Source organism: Taudactylus pleione, unplaced genomic scaffold (assembly GCF_031769625.1).
Source record: "Taudactylus pleione unplaced genomic scaffold, aTauple2 ptg000236l, whole genome shotgun sequence".
NCBI lineage: Eukaryota > Metazoa > Chordata > Amphibia > Anura > Myobatrachidae > Taudactylus > Taudactylus pleione.
This window is the reverse complement of record NW_028284638.1, coordinates 833,157-854,870: the sequence shown is the minus strand read 5'-3', so window position 1 is coordinate 854,870 and position 21,714 is coordinate 833,157. Positions and strand designations below refer to the sequence as shown.

At 42.1% G+C, this 21,714-nt stretch overlaps 1 protein-coding gene across 1 annotated transcript in view; it reads right to left on the bottom strand.

Annotated features, from left to right (window-relative positions):
* The window catches only part of ETNPPL (ethanolamine-phosphate phospho-lyase), a 48,523-nt gene that overhangs the window by 11,473 nt on the left and 15,336 nt on the right, over window positions 1–21,714 (bottom strand). Inside the window, exons 6-11 of the mRNA XM_088479455.1 lie at window positions 21,544–21,660; window positions 19,183–19,265; window positions 15,913–16,138; window positions 14,440–14,594; window positions 12,905–12,994; window positions 7,360–7,490 (exon numbers count right to left, since the gene is read on the bottom strand). Of these exons, the coding sequence (XP_088335581.1) occupies window positions 7,360–7,490; window positions 12,905–12,994; window positions 14,440–14,594; window positions 15,913–16,138; window positions 19,183–19,265; window positions 21,544–21,660 (802 nt within the window). The remainder of the gene's footprint in view (window positions 1–7,359; window positions 7,491–12,904; window positions 12,995–14,439; window positions 14,595–15,912; window positions 16,139–19,182; window positions 19,266–21,543; window positions 21,661–21,714) is intronic.

Genomic DNA, 21,714 nt, shown 5'->3' with positions numbered 1-21,714 from the left:
CTCCTCACCATGCTTCTTCACCTGGTTATTTCACCCATTAATGTAACCACAGAAGCCACTTTTCCTGTATGGTCCTTTGCTGATTATACCCAACTACAGTATATAATATTAAGGGTCGTTCATTCTGGATGTGTGTGACAGCAAAGTTATACTGAAGAGGGCATTGGCTGGACAGATTTTTCAACCTGTCTGCTCAAAATCCAGTTAAATCCAATAACATATTTATACAGTAGGTCAAAACAAATATTTCAGGCTTTGGCCAAATTAATAAATTGGAAGAACAGATTTAGGGCCTGATTCTGATTCACATGTAATGCAAACACAATCCTGGATGCCCGCAACGAATGGACTGCCAATGTGACTATATGCATCTATGCAATCGCACCACCCAGCTCCTCTGTCTACCGTCATCACTATCACTGCTGCCCAGTCGCCATCCAGAAACACCCATTCAGCAGCATCAGAGAAACGGCTGAGATAAGTACCATTCGTAAGTTCACAAAGATGTGTATGCAGCATCGTATGCAGAGTGTGCAGCATCCAGGGGCGTATTCATAATAGGTGCAGAGTGTGCGGTGCACACGAGCCCCTGGGTCCAAGGAAGCCCACACTGCACACCCAGCACCCATATTTAGTTATACTTACCTTTACGCAGAATCCGGTGTCCTGCTCTGGTAGCCATTTTACCCGTGACTCGCGCATGCGCAAAAAAGATGTCCCCGGGCGCCATTTTCACGGAGGTCCACGCATTCACAGTAGATGGGGGGCCCAAACGGAGGCTACACATGGCCCCCTCCTCTCTTAAAACGCCACTGGCAGCATCGCATGAGGTGGGTGTGGGCCGCACCCGGGGTTTAACCCTCGCAGAGGGTGACACCAAAATGCCGGCACCCTCTACAGAGACAGTAGCTAGGTGCTGAAGTGCGACATTCTCCTGCAACACCCAGCTCCTGTCATAGAAGAGGAAATGACGGAGCAGTCCAGCATCTCCAGCGATGCTGGGCTGCCTCCGGAGTGAAGTCACCGGGATTCCCGCAAAGCCACGTCCCTTTATTTTAGGCCACACCCCCTTTTCGGGTCCTCCTCCAGCACGCAGGGATAGTCAGAGTGTCGCCGCTGATGCAGAGTATGCAAAACAATCGCTCAATATGGACACATTTTGACAACTCAGAATCAGGCCCTTGGTGTATTCAGTATACAGGCCCTTGGGGTATTCAGTATACAGGCCCTTGGGGTATTCAGTATATCACCATCCTTTAACAACTGCTCCACTTTATCTCTCTCCAAGGCTGCAACATCTCCCCCTGAATGGGGTAAACAGTTAACAACTTTAAAGATTTTTGCACTAAAGTTGTGTTATGATAATGACAGTTGTTAAGAAAGGTCTGAGCACAGTTGCAAATGAATGTTTCATAATATAGGGATATTTTTAAATACTAACAGTTTATGTTTGAATTGTTTGATCCATGAATTTATTAAACAAGTGGGTAATTTGGGTGCTTAATGACCATTATAATAGGAACAATGGTTTTTGGAAAGTTGCATACACATTAAACTAGATAGAGAATCCTGGTACATTCTTGTCAAAGTAAATGCCCACATCATTTCCCTAATCTTTTTCATAGCTGATTACTGTACACATCACTGTTTTTCAAGACACTACATCGAATCTCACTGATGTTCATGAAAATAATAACAATATGGTCAAATTGTAGACAACAGCCAAAAAGATACCAGAAATGTTATTTTCTTCCCAACTGCTTATCTTAGCTGTCTATGTAATACATATGTCTATGTCATAATAGATTAGACTTCCAAAGAATTACACTGACTGTTTTCTTGACCAATGTTTATTCTTTCAAAAAATATGACCATTGGTTTGGTTTTCACCCTTATACATACATACATTTTGTATGTGTGTGTGTGTGTGTGTGCGTATAGAGAGAAGAGAGAGACACAGGGCCTGATTCAGAGCCGGACGCTCTGAAAAGAGCGCTCGCTCTGAATTAGGGCCCTCCTACGTAAAATTGGAGGGGCCTCCTGGCCGCTCGCATAGCTGTGGGTGACCACCCACAGCTTATGCGAGCGGCCAAAAAGATGGTCGTGATGGTCAAGACCATCGCGACCATCGGGCTTGCGACAAGACCCTGCGGTAGGGTCTCGCTGCCGCAACCCCAGGAGTGCTTTTGGCTCTATCAGAGCCAAAAGCACTCCCACTGACATCACTAGTGATGTCAGTGGGGCCGGCCCCAGACGGTAGGCGTTCCCATGGGAACGCCTCTGTCTGGGCAGCAACGCCCCCGGCATGCCCACCAAAGGAGGCGTGCTGTCACTCACCATCGACAGCACGCCCCCTTTGGTGCGAGACCATAGCGACGGCTTGGCCGTCGCTATGCGTGCCTCGCGCATGCGCTCGACGGAGCTCCCTCCTTCGTGCGCATGCGCACTAGGGCACCATCGCGAGCGGGTCTGAATCAGGCCCACAGGCCACTGGCTAAGAACAAAATGGGCAGCAGAGAGGTGCAGATGGGTGGGGCAAAGTTACCCCTTGCCAGCAGTGGCGTAACTGAGGGGGGTCAAGTAGGGCGTGTGCCCTGGGCGCCGTAGGACCTGTGATGTGGGGGGCACTGCTGGCCATGGTCCCAGCCCGTTCTAGTTAGCCAGTGTAGTGCCGAATGAAGTGAGTGCGGTCAGCACTACACATTTACACAGGATCAGCACTAGGCTTCCCTGCGCCCAGTGCCGTCCTGTGCTGCACAGCCGAGACCCTTCCCTCCCCCTAAGCGCTTACATTATAGCGCCGGGCGGAGGGTGGGAGGCGGGCTCTGGCTGGTGTACTTTTACACACACATCGCAGCCAGCGGGGCACTGTATAAGGGGCACTGGATAGGGGGGATCACTACTGAGGGCCTGCATAAGGGGGACCACTACTGGGGGCACTGTATAGGGGGGACTACTACTGGGGGCACTATATAAAGGGCACTGCATAGGGGTACCACTACTGGGGGCACTGTATAGGGGGGACTACTGCTGGGGGCACTATATAAAGGGCACTGCATAGGGGGTACCACTACTGGGGGCACTGCATGAGGGGGACTGCTACTGGGGGCACTATATAAAGGGCTCTGCATAGGGGGTACCACTACTGGGGGCACTGCATGAGGGAGAGTACTACTGGGGGCCCTATATAAAGGGCACTGTATAGGGGGTACCACTACTGGGGGCACTGTATAGGGGGGAATACTACTGAGGGCCCTATATAAAGGGCACTGCATAGGGGGTACCACTACAGGGGGAGTACTACTGGGGGCACTATATAAAGGACACTGTTTAAGGGTACCACTACCACTACTGGGGGCACTGCATAGGGGGGACTACTACTGGGGGCACTATATAATGGGCATTGCATAGGGGGTACCACTATTGGGGGCACTGCATGGGGGGGAGTACTACTGGTGGCGCTGCATAAGGGGGACCACTACTGGGGGCCCTGTATAAGGGGAACTAATGGAGGGCTGCATAAGGGAGACCACTACCGGGGGCACTTTATAAGGGGAACTAATGGGAGGCTGCATATGGGGGACCACTACTGGGGGTACTGTATAAGGGGCACTACTAGGAGCCTGCATAAGAGGGACCACTACTGGGGACATTGCATACTGGGGGTACTGTATAAGGGGCACTACTGGGGTTAAGGTGCATATGGAAAGGAATGTTCAGAGTGACGAGAAAGGGGTGTGTGTCATGTTGACATGCCCCATTTTTAAAGTGACCACACCCATTTTTTGCTGCGCTCGCCTTTGGTGCCCGCACAAAAGGGGAGGGGGCGGCTCCATTCTTAAATTTGCCCTGGGCTTCAAATACCCTAGTTACGCCACTGCTTGTCGGCTATTGAGTGTTAGCACCTGTACAACATTTGTGTAAGATTTAAACTTGCAGAGAGATATTGAAACATGTTTGATGTATGGAGAGGCACATAACGGTTTATACTCCACAAAATAATTTTTGCATTGGCACAGAGGTAGTGGGCTTCAGGTCATGTCCTATATTTTGAACAGGTCACAATTTTTACCTTCATGTAGCACTTTGATGGAAAAAAAACACATTTATTTACATGCTAATATACTAATAAGGTTCACACAATAAGCATAACAGATTTAATTAAAACATTTCAGATGTCGATTACCCTAACTAAGCCACAAATAAGCTTAAACCCAGAAGTATTTCATGAGAACAAAGAAAATAGGCCCTCATTCAGAGCCGGAGGCTCTGAGCAGAAAAATGGAGCGTCCTCCTGGATGCTCGTATAGCTGTGGGTCACCGCCCACAGCACATATGAGCGTGCAGGATGATGGTCACGATGGTCTTGACCATCGCGACCAGCGCCAGTGCGACCAGAAGCCTGTGGTCGGGGTTTTCGACCACAAACCCTGGAGTGATTTTGGCTCTATCAGAGCCAAAATCACTCCCACTGACATCACTAGTGATGTCAGTGGGGCCGGCTTCTGACGGTAGGCGTTCCCTTGGGAACGCCTCCGTCTGGCAGGCACGCCCCCGGCACGCCCACCAAAGGGGGCGTGCTGTCAATCAACATCGACAGCACGCCCCCTTTGATCAGACACAACCAGCGAAGGAAAGTCCTTCGCTCGTCGCGCCTGGCGCATGCGCACGACGGAGCTCCCTACGTCGTGCGCATGCGCAGTGCACACCATCGACCCACTTGCGAGCGGACAGCCGCTTGCGAGTGGGTTTGAATGAGGCCCAAAGTTCCTTTAATGATCTAATGTGGTAAGAGATTGCACTTTGATGTGACACTTTTACATAGGTAATATCTACAGATATTTCCACATCACTTCATATACTGGTGTCTTATTGTTGCAGTGACAACTCTAAAAGCAGAAGGTAGGCATGCACCTTGATGTGCCCTTGACAGACCACATAGCTTCACTGGCACAATTCCAAAGTGTTTTGTAGTGCTCATCCGACCACTTCATACATTTATTCCAGTGCAAGTCATAAAACTGCGCATATCAGGATTGGGTGAATGGCAGTATGGTACCCCGAATAAAATGTATTTGTGTACATTGCTGTGGTATATTGATTATCACAGCCTAACAGGTCTTGAAATTACCTACACTGGAAAAAATTATCTAGTGTGTGGCACCACAAGTCTCAGCAACACTCTATGCAGTAGCTTGTCTTATTGGAGCTGATGGCAGCTCAGTAAAGGAATCTTAACATACTCTAGCAGCTGACTCTAGGAAGAATATTTGCTGGTCTCAGTAGAACTTTAGTTAGACTTGAAGGTCAGTTGCTATTTCCAAACTGGTCTTTAACCAGTCTACACAAATTACAGAGGCTTACAATTATCACCTTAGATCTCTCTGGGCCGTATTCAATTAGAAGCGAAAAGCCGTTATCCGCATAAAAATATCGCCGATCAGTGCTTTTCGCGTGGTTAGAACTTATCTCCAAATTCAATTCCAGTCAGTGTTCGCCTACGTGGAAAGTCAATGTAACGTAATAGGTGAAAAAGATTTGCCTAAGAATAACAGGAAAAAAGTTGAACATTTTTATTTTGGGGTCCAAACGTGGGGAGCACCACTCAGAACCCTTGGGACAGCCCCCCAAAGGACAACTGTGTCAAAAATTCCTCGGAAAAAATTGAGAACACCCCCAAAAAAGTACTTTCATTTTGGGGCCAAAAAAGCACAGTGGGGGGACAAGCATAAAAACTAGTGAAATAGACTTCTTGGGGGTCTTCAAGGATGGGTTCTGGTGTTTTTGAGATTCACGTTTTATAAAACTTCACTTTAAAGACTTTAAAATATACTAGCACCCATTTTCAAGTACCCCAAATTTGACTGGACTACTTATTTTCACCAAAAAATACTGCTTAACGCCATTCTTCACCACTTGTGCAAAGACGCTAATTAGAGGCAATTGAAACAACTTAAGTACCCCAAACAGTTTTATTAGGGCTATTCAGACACATCTACATTGATCCCCAATGTTAGTGCATCTTTTTGGGTGGTTCAGGATGATTTCCCCAATTCGCCTGTTCTGAATCCGCTGCTTGCCGTTTTCATGTGGTTTGTAATTGAATACAGTGAATAGTGGGGATGCGCACGATAAGTTTCCACGTCCAAAACACGATGTCGGCGAAAAGTCGGGCAGGCAAAACTTTTCTGCGGATGCAAAACTAATAGAATACACCCTTTCTCTCTTTTAAGAAGTTTTTCTTCTCTACAACCAAACTGTCAAACAGTGAGTAAATAACTTCTTTCCTCTGTCTTGGCAGTGGTTCTGTCTTCTTCCTGAACAGTGTTTCCACACCTCTCTACAGAATGACCGTTCTTGCAGCACAGAATGGTTGATTCTATTTCCCATTCATCCTAAGAACCTGGACGTTCTATGCCCTCACAGTGCTGTTATTTTGTCTCAGCAGGAATATCTGGCCACCAATGGTGGAAATTTGTACCCTCGCGGGCTGACTTCACTCGCCATGCTTAGGGCACAGTGGCTGGATTCGCTCACCACAGGTTTTGTAATCCCCCTCTATGTCCACGTGGATAGTAACTGATGATGTCACGATACATTGGTGAAGGGCATCTAGACACAACCATATGCACATCTCTAGAGCTCTCTCTATCGCTCCTCTTCTCAGCTCCTTCCTTCATCAGCACACTAACAACAGGGTTTCTGTGTAGAACTCCACCTTACAGCTGCCTTATGTCTTCTTACCTTGGATGCATTTCACATGCATCTGAGCCTTTTGCTTCTGAACCCAGGAGCATTCTGGGAGGTGTAGTCTACTATGCAGCTACAGTCCCATGTGCAAATAGCAAGCTGCAAATGCGCACCACTGAAAGTTATACCAGCATGTTTTCATTGTATCACAGCAGTTCTAATGATTATTTGTTGAACTCATGTTTTTTAAAAAGTTCATTTCAACTGCTTTTCCGGGATTCAAGATGAAGCTCTGCTCATTTACAAACTTATTTTCTTCACAATTAGATATAATAATGCACATTTATATTAATTGCATATCATACACCTAATGTGTTTAATACTACTGATGGATACAAATAAAATAAGTTAAAATATATTATGGTGAACATTACTGTTAGCTTAGTGGAGATGTACCTCTTGACCAAAGTCAGTGACTATGAATGTGGGATGGACTATCACAGAAACATTATACCGAGAAATGTCTGATTAAAAAGAGCTCTTTTGGTATTCAAGGAAGTAACAGACCGTACATTTACCATCCTTTACAATTCATTTTTTCAGGTTTAATTCAAATTTGAACAGTAACATTATATTTCTTGATAGTTTCTTTAATTTATCTATATATACCTGTCAGAAATTCATCAATGGCGTCCACCACCATCTTAGCATCTTCCTTTGTAAAGCACATAGGAGGCTTGAATTTGAGAACATTCCTGTGTGGGCCATCTGCGCTGAGAAGGATCCGTTTTTCCTTCAACCTAACAAAGATATTACACATTTTAATTTTCCTAAGCAAAATTGGAAATCCAGAAAGGGAAAAAGAGCAGGATGAAACCTCTGCACACATACTATCTGGGGTAATAATAATTATTACTTAATTAATAAGAATACCCCATATTTTATATATTGTATATATGAATTGTAATTAGTTTGGAGATGCTGCCTATGACAACTGAGGCGATTCAATTCACCACGCTGTTAATAGCGCCGGGAAGGGGTTCCCGCAACTATTAAATTCAGCACAATGTTAAGCCTGACTAAAGCTACCAAGTCGGAGAATGCTGGATAGCGCGACCAGGGCTGCCACCAGAAATTGTGGGGCCCGGTGCTGAGAAAATAGGCAGGGCCCCACTGGATGGGAGCACAGGGCAGGGAAGGTTGGAGTAGGGGAGGCACATGGGAGGGAAGGCTGAACCTTAATGGGGGGGGCACAGGGCAGGGAAGGATGGAGTAATGGGAAGGAAGGCTGGCTAGAGTAGGGGAGAGGCACAGTGTAGGGAAGGCCAGTAGGACTTGGGGGGGTGCGCAGTGCATTAGGACCTATGTACTTGCCAGGCTACCTTCAACTGGTCCGAAGACAGCGGGGGCCCAGATGGCAGCGGTGCAGTTAAGCGCCAGCAGCCAGCTAGAGACAGCACCGGCGGCAATGGCATTTCAAATATGGTAACGGCCGCGAGCCAATCACAGCTCGCGGACTGGCAGCCAACCACTCCTGATTGGCTACTGGGCCGCGTGCTGTGATTGGATCTCGGCCAGTGCCATATTTGAAGTGCCGCTGGCGACGCTGTTTTTTCCTGGCTGCCAGTGCATAACTACACTGCTGCCACCCGGGCCCCCTCACTCTACAGGCCCGGGACTATGGGCCCAGCAGTCCTCCCCGATGGTTGCTGGCCCAGAGCGTGACTAAAGTTGGGTGTTTAGCCACGCTAAACAGCATTCTCCTACTAAAGTGCCAGCCGCAAGGCTGTTAGCGCCATCCTAAGCCGGAAAACAGCCTTGCAGTCGGCACTTTAGTCGGCCTAACAGCGCGCTGAGATAAATAGCTCTGGAAAAACTCCTTCCCAGCGCTAATAACAGCGGATTGGATTGAATCTCCTCCTAAGTGGCACACACTGGTTAAAATATAACCTGCAATACAGTGTTTCAATTAAAAAGTATGTGTCTAATAGCAACAGCAAACTATTAATAAAAACTAAACGTGTATTTCTTATTAAGCTTTATCCCTTTAATAGAACCAGCTGTGTGTGCACACACATCTGGTTCCATTAAAGGGATAAACCATAATAATAACTACACAGCAGGATACTTGTTCTGGTTTTAATCACATTTCTTTCTTTTTTCACATTTCTTTGTGTACTTTCATGTTTAGTTTTTTTATAACATTTCACTGTTGCTATTAAAAACATAAATAGTTTTTAATTGAAATATTAAGTGTGTGCCACTAAAAGTAGTTTTTTTAATCGATTTAAAAATTGATCAACATTAATGTTGTGCTTCTGGGGCTACAGTAAATCCCACATTTACTAACAGTCAATTTTTTATTTAGTTTTTAAGTCTTAGTAAATGTGTGATTTGGCCCCAGAAACATTGATTGATTTTGGTCCATTTTAAATCGATTAAAATTTACCTGTTGTAGATATACTCCTAGAGATAACATTGTTTGTAATTAATATTGGAAATATATAATGGTAAAAATAAAAATACAGTAGGAAGACAAAAGAGCGGATATATTATAAAAAGCTATATACTTTATGTTGACTTTTTGGCCTTCATTATGAATAGTCGTTTTTTCTTATTTATACCATAACATTAAGGCATGGGATATGTCTGTACAGGATCTGTTTGGCTGCCTGCCTGTGACTTTCCCGTTTTAGAGCTACAACAGGGCATAGCTGTGTGCACATGAAAAGGTTACATAGATCACTAACAGCTATCATCTATCAGCATTGTATATACATACACTCATAGAGTAATATGTACACAGAGTGCCGGATGTTATACATAAACAGCCAAGAAAGGCATGTTGCATGTTACTCCATCTGAGGGTTATAACCGAGGGTTTGATCATCTATAATGCTAGCCTTTTTGTCAGCAAAAACTTGTTTAAGTGACTTTGAACTGAAGTTAATGTAAATACAGCCAAGCTGTAACCAATCAGTGCAGCACAGCAATCAAGACCTGTGGTTCCCAAACTGTGCGCTGTGGCACCCTGGGGTGCCTCAGGACACTTGCAGGCGTGCCTCAGGTTGGTGGTCCAGCACCATCAAATTATGTAAATATGTGGACAAACAGAATCTGAAACCTGTCCACAACCACATAGCTACACATCCACTAAAAGACATAAAAACGACTGCACGATTGCAACATTATAATCGTGCAGTCGTTTCACAGTCTGTTGATGTGCCTACACTGAACGTTCAGTCATTCAGTATAGGCACATCCATCATCCCCGAACATGGTCAACCTGACGACGTCGTCAGGTTGACCAGCATGTTCGGGAGATGATATATGTCAAAAACAACCAGCGGACGCGCGCATCGCTGGTCGTTTTTGACATTAAACTGCCTGGTTTGCGGATGATTAACAAGCGATTGAACGATGTCGTTATCGTTCAATCGCGTAGTGGATACGCAGCATAAGTATGACAGATAAGCACAATTTACTTCACTTTACTACTTTACTAATTTTTTTTCTGAATCTCTCAATAACAAACTTTTGCCTTAGGGGTGCCGGGAAAACAATGCTGATACTCTAGGGCGCTGTGATTCAGAAAAGTTTGGGAACCTCTGGGCTAGACTAAAATGTAGCCAATCAGAGCATTATACGTTTCCCTTTACTGAACCAACATGTATCTAATCAGATGTTTATACTGTAGCTTTCAAAGCAGGGCTAGCTAGACCAATCTATACCTTGTCAGCACACTCAAGTTAAGAGAATAAACTTTTACAAAATGTGTTATATTGCCCTTATTGGGACTGACAAAGAACAGGATACAGTAACCTTATAGTATCCAAGTTACAGCAAATTCAGTCTAGCGCACAAAATCCCGATTGATTTTAATGTTATAGATCTCATGCAATTTACTAAACTAAAATAACTTTAACTAGTTACAAATGGTACTTGGTGCATCAGCCCATATATATATATATATATATATATATATATGTATATTTATATATATATATATATATATATATATTGTGACTGACCATGTAGCAAGATGGTCTGAGCCAAAGTGTTTCTGATACTGCCAAGGGCCAACACAACTAAGTTAAAAGGCAGTACTTGGAATATTAACCCATTCAGCAATATTATATTGCTTGACCACCAAAGACAGCACACATACAGTCAGGTCCATAAATATTGGGACATTGACAGAAATTTCAGATTTTGGCATCTATTCACCACCACAATGGTTTTGAAATGAAACAAACAAGATGTGCTTTAACTGCAGACTTTCAGATTTAATTTGAGGGTAATTACATCCAAATCAGGTGAACGGTGTAGGAATTACAACGGTTTCTATATGTGCCTCCCACTTTTTAAGGGGCCAAAAGTAATGGGACAACTAAACAATCCTAAATCTAACTTTCACTTTTTAATACTTTGTTGCAAATCCTTTGCAGGCCATTACAGCCTAAAGTCTGGAATGCATAGACATCACCAGATGCTGGGTTTCATCCCTGGTGATGCTCTGCCAGGCCTCTACTGCAAATGTCTTCAGTTCCTGCTTGTTCTTGGGGCATTTTCCCTTCAGTTTTGTCTTCATCAAGTGAAAAGCATGCTCAATCGGATTCAGGTCAGGGGATTGACTTGGCCATTGCATAACATTCCACTTTTTAGCCTTAAAAAACTCTTTGGTTGCTTTTGCAGTATGCTTCGGGTCATTGTCCATCTGCACTGTGAAGCACCGTCCAATGAGTTCTGAAGCATTTGACTGAATATGAGCATATAATATTGCCCGAAACACTTCAGAATTCATTTGGCTGCTTTTGTCAGCAGTCACATCATCAATAAATACAAGGGAACCAGTTCCATTGGCAGCCATACATGCCCACACCATGACACTACCACCACCATGCTTCACTGATGAGGTGATATGTTTTGGATCATGAGCAGTTCCTTTCCTTTTCCATACTCTTCTCTTCCCATCACTCTGGTACAAGTTGATCTTTGTCTCATCTGTCAATAGGATGTTGTTCCAGAACTGTAATGGCTTTTTTAGATTTTGTTTGGCAAACTCTAATCTGGTCTTCCTGTTTTTGTGGCTCACCAATGGTTTGCATCTTGTGGTGAACCCTCTATATTCACTCTTGTGAAGTCTTCTCTTGATTGTTGACTTTGACACATATACACCTACCTCCTGGAGAGTGTTCTTGATTTGGCCAACTGTTGTGAAGGGGTTTTTCTTCACCAGGGAAATAATTCTTCTGTCATCCACCACAGTTGTTTTCTGTGGTCTTCCGGGTCTTTTGGTGTTGCTGAGCTCTCCGGTGCGTTCTTTCTTTTTAAGAATGTTCCAAACAGTTGATTTGGCAACACCTAATGTTTTTGCTATCTCTCTGATGGGTTTGTTTTGATTTTTCAGCCTAATGATGGCTTGCTTCACTGATAGTGACAGCTCTTTGGATCTCATATTGGGAGTCGACATTAACTGATTCCAAATGCAAATGTCACACCTAGAATCAACTCCAGACCTTTTACCTGCTTAATCGATAATGAAATAACAAGGGAATAGCCCACACCTGTCCATGAAATAGCTTTTGAGTTGATAGTCGCATTACTTTTGGCCCCTTAAAAAGTGGGAGGCACATATTGAAACCGTTGTAATTCCTACACCGTTCACCCGATTTGAATGTAATTACCCTCAAATTAAATCTGAAAGTCTGCAGTTAAAGAACATCTTGTTTGTTTCATTTCAAAACCATTGTGGTGGTGAATAGATGCCAAAATCTGAAAATTCTGTCAATGTCCCAATATTTATGGACCTGACTGTATATCACAGTAAGTTGCTAGTGTATGTGTATTGTGTCCTGTTATGTTTTACCAAAGGTAAGAATTAAATTTTCACTCTTTTGTACATAAAGTGTCAGTAAAGGCAAACACAGCTTTTTTTATACTTCTGTATTTTGGGGTAACATTTAATTAAAATGAATAGTTTTGAATACAAACTATTATTTACACAGTACAAATTATATTCTAATCTATTAATTATGCTGACCATGCAACCAAAACATCTAAATCCGATAATTACTGATTATTATATCATATCCAAGGACACAGGGAGATACAGTGCCTTGACACAAGACGTAAACACTGTATTTTGAACTTGGGAAACAATGTTCTATTAGAGAACCTTGCATCAGTATTATAAAATCAGTGATACACTTACTTATATATAATATGGAGGGCTTCGGCTGTAGCTGGGGTCCTTAGTTGTCTGTCTTTAACCAAGTCTACACCAATAAACAATCCAACACCCCTGTAGAAATAAAGAAATGTATTGTGAAATAACATTCCATCATCTCAATGAAATGCATGCACATTACGCGATGCAGAGGAAAACTGTGGACTATATGTTACTAATGTTGCTGTAACCTGTCTACTCCATAAAGGATTGAGTTCATATTAAATTTAAGATTATCCGAGACGGCATGTAGTTAGGAAGCCGGCGGTCAAAATGCCGATCGCCGGCTTCCCGACTATTAAGTCCCGGCAAGAGACTAATGATAGGCGTCGAAATCCTGATGCCCGGCTTACCGGCCAGGCGTCGGCAGCGGATAGCCGCAGGGGGGAGGGTTAGGTTTAGGGGCTCCCGGGGGGATTTAGGATTAGGCACCCCTCCAGGAGGGTTAGTGTCAGGGTAGGGGAAGGGGGGGTTAGGGTCAGGCACCCACGGTGGGAGGTTAGGGTTAGGCACCCCCCCAGGAGGGTTAGGTTTAGGGTGTGGGGAGGGGGGGTTAGGTTTAGGCACCCCAAGGGCGAAGGTTAGGCACTAGCAGGGGAGGTTAGGGTTAGGCTCCCCTAAAGGAGGGTTAGGGGGGGGAGAGGGGAGGGTTAGGTAATCTACTTACCTCCGTCGGGATCTGCTGCTGCCGGCCATCCGGCGTCTGTAGTTCATCCGCCGGGCTTAGGTATGGCGGTATGACATACCGATTCCTCAGAGACATTATAGATGGAGAGTTTTATTTACTGCAAATAACTTTCTGTAAATGATCACAGAAGAGTCTGTGTATCTGTCACTTTTGTGTGCAATAGCAGCTGTAGTTGTTGGTTGTGTCACAAAAGCTGTTTTTTTCTGTGCAGGAAAACAGCCAGGTGGGGTAAACAAAGCAAATTTCAGAGCATTATTCCTGCTAGGGGCAACTTATTTACTCTTGTGACAGGTGCAGGATAAATAACATTTATTTAAACAATTTGCTTCAGCTAGTGTCCCGTCGGTTATAGCTGCAGCTTGCTGAATTTTAATTCCCATTAAACAAGAAATCTGATCTTGTGACACCATCAGCATTACACAAATACATATGGTTATGTTGACGTTTGTTAGGAATTAGAAAGTACCCATTTTAGGCAGTAGAATGGCAGGACTCACCACTGATCCCCAAGGTTAGTTAAAATCAGTGGCAGCTCCAGAGGTGGGGCTGCAGGGGAGTCCAAGATTCAAATAGGGGAGAAACACCAACTGCCAGTGAGTCCTGGCCGGCGTTGTTTGGCAGTGTTTGGGGTGACAGTTGGTGTGGCTCCCCTATTTGAATTGTGGACGGGGCTGCAGCCCCACCTATGCAGCTGCCACTGGTTACACTGGAAGGAATCTGTGAGATAAAGTACTTAATCCAAAAGATGAACCATTAATGTACTTGTCCAGCATCAAGGTGTCCTTGAAAACTACATAAAGACATTATTGCAACTTTTGCAAAAACCATTCACCTGATATCTCCTATCAGCTGATGTTTTTCTTTTTGCTCCTGCAGCAGCTCCACCAGATAGTTTCCTACTACGGCAGCATTTTCTCGCAGATTTTCCTTTTCAATAATATCTAGCACAGCCAATCCAATAGCGCAAGATACTGGATTTCCTCCAAACTGAACACAAACAAAATGAATTGAAAACAGTCATTTGACCAGTATTTAAAATACTGTAAATATGTACTTTAAATGAAAATAATCATAAAGGAGCTGATGCGGATTTGAACCTATGCCCTTTTACATAACATATCGTGCGTGATTTCATGCCCAGAAAATGAACGTATGCATACTGATTGTATCTATACTAATGATTGGACAGTCGGAACAGGGGAGTGAAGAGGTGTTCTCATGTAGGCAATAATCATGCCGGTGCAGAATGGCATGGAAGTATGTGTACACCTGTAAGTAGGTATATATTTAGCACCTTGTATGGTATCTATACTAATGATTGGACAGTCGGAACAGGGGAGTGAAGAGGTGTTCTCATGTAGGCAATAATCATGCCGGTGCAGAATGGCATGGAAGTGTGTGTACACCTGTAAGTAGGTATATATTTAGCACCTTGTATAGTACATGTACACAGTGATGATGAAGTCAGTAAAGCAGGTGCACAAGCTTCCTGCGCAGAGGCGTGCACATCTTACGGTGCCTACAGCTCTGCATATGAGTGAAAATACACAATTTTTCCAAACATGTTTCTTTTGAGCACTGTACAGACCTTTACTTCCAACTCTGCATCGACCTCAAAATGTCATCAATAAGAAGCATTTATAATAGGTTTTTAATTTGTGGTTTTGTACTTGGTGTCTGGACAGCTATAGCACAGCTTCTTCATCTCCTCTTTCATTTGGGGAGATTTACTAAGCCTTGGAGAGTGATAGAGTGGAAAGAGATAAAGTACCAGCCAATCAGCTCATAACTGCCATATTACAGGCTGTTTTTGAAAAATGACAGTTAAGAGCTGATAGTTTGGTACTTTATCTCTCTCCACTTTATCACTCCCCACGGATTAGTACATCTCCGCCATTATTGACTTTAATAACCATAAAAAAGTCAACTCATGATTTTGGAAAACAAATAATGCAAAAAGCAGTATTTGATGCCTATAGACGTGAGTTTATAATAAATGCTGCCTTAGGCCTTCATATATTTGTAATGGTACACTTCGTTTATTCCTGTTTTATTACTCAGAACTCTTCGGATATGATTAGAGAAACTGGTAGACTAACTAGAATGAATGCAATAACATTTTTCTACTGTCCCTTTAACCAGGGCTGTCCTAGCCATGTGACTCCAAGCCTATATGATAACGGGCCACACATGCCAAATATAACATACACAAATGCTATGTGCGTCAAAAGTTACAGTAGTTCTCTTGTTTTCTGGAATATAATGAAGTAGTCATCTGCTCTTATTGCTATTAAAATAAATTTACCGTGTTAAAATATTCCAGTCCAGTGGCTCCAAAGGCTTCTGCTATTTCTCTGGTTGTCACAACACAAGACATGGGGTGACCATTGCCAATTGGCTTTCCCATTGTGACAATATCTGGTACAAAATCTTCTCCCTGTAGCTGAAAACTCCAAAAATGTTTTCCAACTCGTCCAAATCCAACCTGCACTTCGTCTGCTATAAAGACACCACCTGAGCTATGTACATACCTGAAAATAGAAGAATACACTAACAATCGTACATTCAAATGGACTACAGAAAGGAACCGCTCTTACATGCGATACGCTCAGAGAACATTTCGACCTTTATCTAAGGGATAATAAATGATTATAAATATTTCCACATAGTAAAATAACAAACACAATTAAAAAAAAGACAGTCAAAATATCTAGCTAAATTGAAATATAATTTTTTTACATATTTGAAGGAAAAGCTAATATTACATTTGTTGTTTTATATTGAATGCTAAAAGGATTTATTTGTTCAGTCTACTGTACATTTGATAATCAGCATCACTCATATGAACTGCTATAACTAAGTATAAATGTTCACTGTGCAAAATATTCTATGCCCAAAGTTGTTTTACGGAACAAAAATAAACCCTATGGTGGAGATGTATCAAAGCTTGGAAAGAGATAAAACGGTGAGAGATTCATCGACACTTGGGGAAAGATAAAGTGGATGGAGTTAAAGTACCAATCAATGAACTCCTAACTGTCATTTAACAAACACAGCCTGTAATATAGCAGCTAGGAGCTGATTGGTCGGTGCTATATCTCCATCCACTTTCTCTCTCTCCAAGGTTTGATACATCTCCCCCAAAGTACCAACCAATCAGCTTATGTCATTTTTCAAACACATCATGTAAAATGACAGGAGCTGAAAGATTGGTACTTTATCTCTCTCTAAGCTTTGATAAATGTCCTCTATGGGCCGTATTCAATTTGAAGCAAAAAGCCGATGATGTCATATTCGCCTGTTTTGGTTTTACTCTGTATTAAATTTGGAAGACTTTCCACCTAGGTGGAAAGTCAATGAAATGTAATAGGCGGTAAAGTATCGCCTATGAATACCAGGCGGAAAAAAGTGCAGAATTTGGGTTTTGGGGTGCAATGTTGCGGGAACCCCCATGCAGCCTTCAGACAGTCCCCCAAAGGTAAACTGTGAAAAAAAATTTAAAAAAGACTTAAGGACACCCAAAAAATTACTTTGATTTTGGGGGCGAAAAAAAAAAATGTTGTGGGACAAAGTTAAAAACTAGCGAAATTGACTCTGGGGGTCCCCAAATATGCCCCAAGTGTTTTTTTGATTGCAGGTGCTTGCGGCAGGTGGATTTCTCACAATTTTTTCAGCTTAACTTTAGCAACTTTTAAATATGCTGACCCCCATTTTCAAGTACCCCAACTTTACTGGGATAACTTATTTTCTGGAAAAAATACTCCTGAATACTATTCTGCATCAGGTATAGAAAAACGCTATTTAGCAGCTATTGAGCCCGTGTAAAAATACCAAATACCTTCAGAAAGCCAAATCGGGGGTAACCATAGCTAACCCCCATGTCAGAGAATCTTTTGGGGGGTTTCACCAAATCTGCCAGGACTTTCCACCTGTTCAAGTTTCGCTGGGTCCCGTTTCGCGTACTTCCATATTGAATACAGGGTAAAGCGGGGACGGCCGCGATACTTTTCCGCCTACAAAAGACGCGATGTAGGTGAAAAGTCTGGGAGGTGAAAATCTATCGCGGATCCACTGTAATTGAATACGGCTCTATATATGCTATGTAAACAAATAATAAATAGAATGTAAGAAACAAATAGGTTAACTGCAGCTCCAGCCATGGATTTCTGGATTGTTGTCACTGCAAGACAATTGATAGTCACATTCAAGGGCCTATTTTTAAATTAATTCTGTCCTTAAAACTTGCAGAAAGGCAGAATCACGCTACTTAAGAATACTGTGGAGATATTGCACATATTTCCTGCTCTCTTAACAAAAATACTTTCTATGGGGAAGCCTTATTGGACTATTTCACAAGCTTTGCAGCTTGTTTCCGTTAGCTAACTTTGGGGTCTATGTACTAAGCCTTGGAGGGAGATAAAGTGGATGGAGATAAAGTACCGACCAGTCAGCTCCTAATTGTCACTTTACAGGCTATGTTTGAAAAACGACAGTTAGGGGCTGGTTGGTTGTACGTTATCTCTGTCCACGTTATCTCTGTCCAAGGCTTAATACATAGACCCTTGTGTCTGAAAATAGAGTTAGACCATGTTCCTCTATGGGGTGGCCTGGCGGAGGGGGATCTTTTGCCATGGTGATTTGGCATTCTTCCCAATTAACATCTCAATTGTTTTGCCTTTTATATGTGAGACCTGATGGCCATTCATGTCCGGTTGCATGGCTGGGTCCAAACTGGATAGTGATAGTGTTACCATTTACTCATCATCGGGACAGGTTCTTATCGGAGTCCATGTCCCAGTGTTTGCTCCTTTACAAATAGCCCTGAAAAAACATCCAAGTCACCACGATATGCAGTGATAAGGAATGTTGCTTTTCAGTGTTATATTGAGTTTATTAATATAAAAGGCCCTTTCATCTTTTAGATTTTTCTTGTCCTGATACATACATAATACATACTGTATATAATCCATACATACATAAATACAAACAAACAAGGAGTTGGTAATATTACAGTTTAGTGCAGTTTACTATTACAATACAACATTTACGTTTTCAGAGTTTCAGAAATGTCTTGGCTGAATTACACAGTTCTTATGTTACATATATACTTGTGAATGTAAATATATATACTGTATATACAGGTCCGTAAGGATGGCGGTGCGGCTGGTGTCGGGATGCTGTGGGGCGATACCAGTCGTACTCACCCTATGCTGTGGTTCGTTGCTCCTGCACTGTGTTGGGAGAGACATTATGTTTTCTCCCACAGTGCTGTGAGATCTGTTCTGTAGCTCGGAGCATCTGTAGTGCGCTCACTCAACCTCTGAGGCACTTAATGACGTTTGGACTTTGTAGCGTTGCTCAGGTGATGGGTGCAGCATTGGGCACAGCGGCAGCCTAATACTGGGCTGTATATATAGCATATACTGTATAGTATAGAATAAATTGCATTTTCATTTTTGATGATTCTTAGTGGAATTCTTTTTTGCTATACGGTATTATAAAATCTGGCCTCATTCAAATAACCTTTATTAAAGTAATAGACACACAATCATCTTTTCTTAGCCTGGGTACATACTCTGCCACTTTCTGGAAGTAGCCAGGTGGTGGGATAATTTGGCCTCCACAGCTCTGCATGGATTCAGCAATGAAGGCAGCAATCTATATAAGAGAAGAGGACATCAGGGCAACGTTCTACCTTCTAAACTGTATAACAATTTTTGAATCCAGAGTTTCAAGCCTTTTGAGAATTTCAAAATACACCAATACCAATCATGAAATCACAACTAAGTATGGCATCGCATTCTGCTGAGATGGTTAGTAAATGGATTGGGCAGTCAATAGGTATTAGTGCTTCATTGTCACTTTTCATCAGCCAGGAAGACCTTCATTAACGGCACAACAAAAAAGTGTTTGTTTAGTTACTTTTTAGATTGGCTGGTAACATAGCCTGAATGGCAAATGAATACCAATAAATGAGCACTTTCTAGCTCTGAAAAGGGAAAATCAAGATTATAAATGAAACAATAAAAGCGTTATTAAAATATGATTACATTGATCAGATGTACTAAAGTCTCCAACGATAAGCAAACCATGGATACATTTTTCCTGGTATTTCTGGTTTGTTGCCTAAGTTTCTTTTAAGGATTTTCTAGGTACATTTTTTGAGGGTTATCAGGATGTGCCAGATTTACAGTCTACAGTATGTCAGTGGGTCCCAAACTCGGTTCTCAAGTCCAGGTTTTAAGGATATCCATGCTGCTGAACAAGTAACTTAATTAGTACCCCATTCATTTTGATGAAACCATATGTGTGCAATCATGGGTATCCTTAAAACCTAGACTCTGCCTTTAGGACCGGGCTTGGGAACCACTGGTCGATGTGATTGACATGCACAGGTTTCAATAGAGAGAAGTTGAGTTAAGCAGACATAGCTATACATCTATAGTAAGATACGGACATCCATCACATGGTAACATCATTCGAGATCTCTGGTTAAATCTTTGAATACTGAAAGGACATCTAACCTAAGATACATTGAATAGACATTCGTAAAAATTACAATAGTAAAAACCAGTTGTTTTTCTTTTTATACACTGGTGGGCATAGGATCATCCAGTGATTCCTGGAAACACAAAGATGAGCAATAATGTGTGAATGGTGTGAATGAAAAAATATATATACTATATTCGAAGAGAGGCACTACAGTGCAACATCATGACAGGTTTCCAAAGTAGGTGAGACATTAGTCTTTAGCACAGCTTGGTCAGCAACTGGGTAACGTCAGCAAAATCTAAAACATGCAAAAGGGGAGAAAAAAAGGAAAAAACTGACCATTAGTGAGAAGGTATGGTAAAGTTTCTGATAGACAGGTCATTGATCCATATAATCCTTAGAATAAAAGAAGTGTATTTTACGGTGCAATGTCAGTCTCGGACAATTAGTATATTCAGAAAACATATTACGCGGACTATGGAACAAATGTTCTGGCAGTTCTTGCTTGATAATCATCCTTTTGTTTGGAAACTGAATGCAAGTCTTTCTTTCCCAATTGCAAAGGCTCGTTTTAAAGGCAGAAAAACAAACTGCAAACTGTCCTGTTTATTGCACTAGCAGGATGAGATCATGCTACTTTTGTATAGAATATTAAGAAAGTAACAAGTTTTGAATTTCAATGACTTTAGCTTTCATCTAATATTTTGTTTCCATATTTGATGGTTTTAAATAAAAAACTGAAATCGTACCTATATCAAATATTTGCTCAATGACCTAGGCATCTCCGATGTCCAAATGATCTGAGCGATGCAATTAAATAAATCATATGTTTGGTTTGATTCACTCATTTAATTGAAAAAAACTTTACAAAAAAATGGACAACAGAAGAGGACACAAGCAGGATGCTGATGGCCCAAATGTTCTAAAGAACAGATGATTACTACACATTATTCTGTAATCCAAAACCCTTGGCAGACTAGTGATTATTATTGGCAGAATAATGCCTATTAATAAGGGACTAAACCAGATCACAGGATACACGTGTGTGTTTTATCAGCTTTTACTCTAGTCAGCAAAGAATTTGTAATTATAACTCTAATATCAACAGAGTATAGAATCTCATACAATTTCTGATGGGGCACACCCTGGCCAAGGACAGGAACTTTTAGGAGACTAAGAAAATAAATATGTTAGAAGAGAACTTTCGTTGAAATACATATAATTATTATATTATATTTTGTTATATTTAAGTAAGTTTGCTATGTAAAATATAACCTTTTATTAGATAACAATACATAGTCCAACTTAGACTGTCATTGCAAAGTTAGTGATTAGTTTCTTAATATAATTTAGTTCTATTTATTGCACTGTGTACTGATACAAATCACTTTAAATAGAAGGCAAATGAAATCTTGTGCTCTAGCAGAATGGCTACTTCACCAACCTGTCGGTTATTCTGATGAGCTTCCCTGATGATGACATTAACGTCCTCTGCATATGCTGCTCCTGGATCAGGATGGTCGTCCCTATATTTACCCCTATAGGTATCAGGAGATGGAGCCTGCAACATCCAAACATTATTTCCATAAGAAATATTGGAAGAAAACAAGACGTA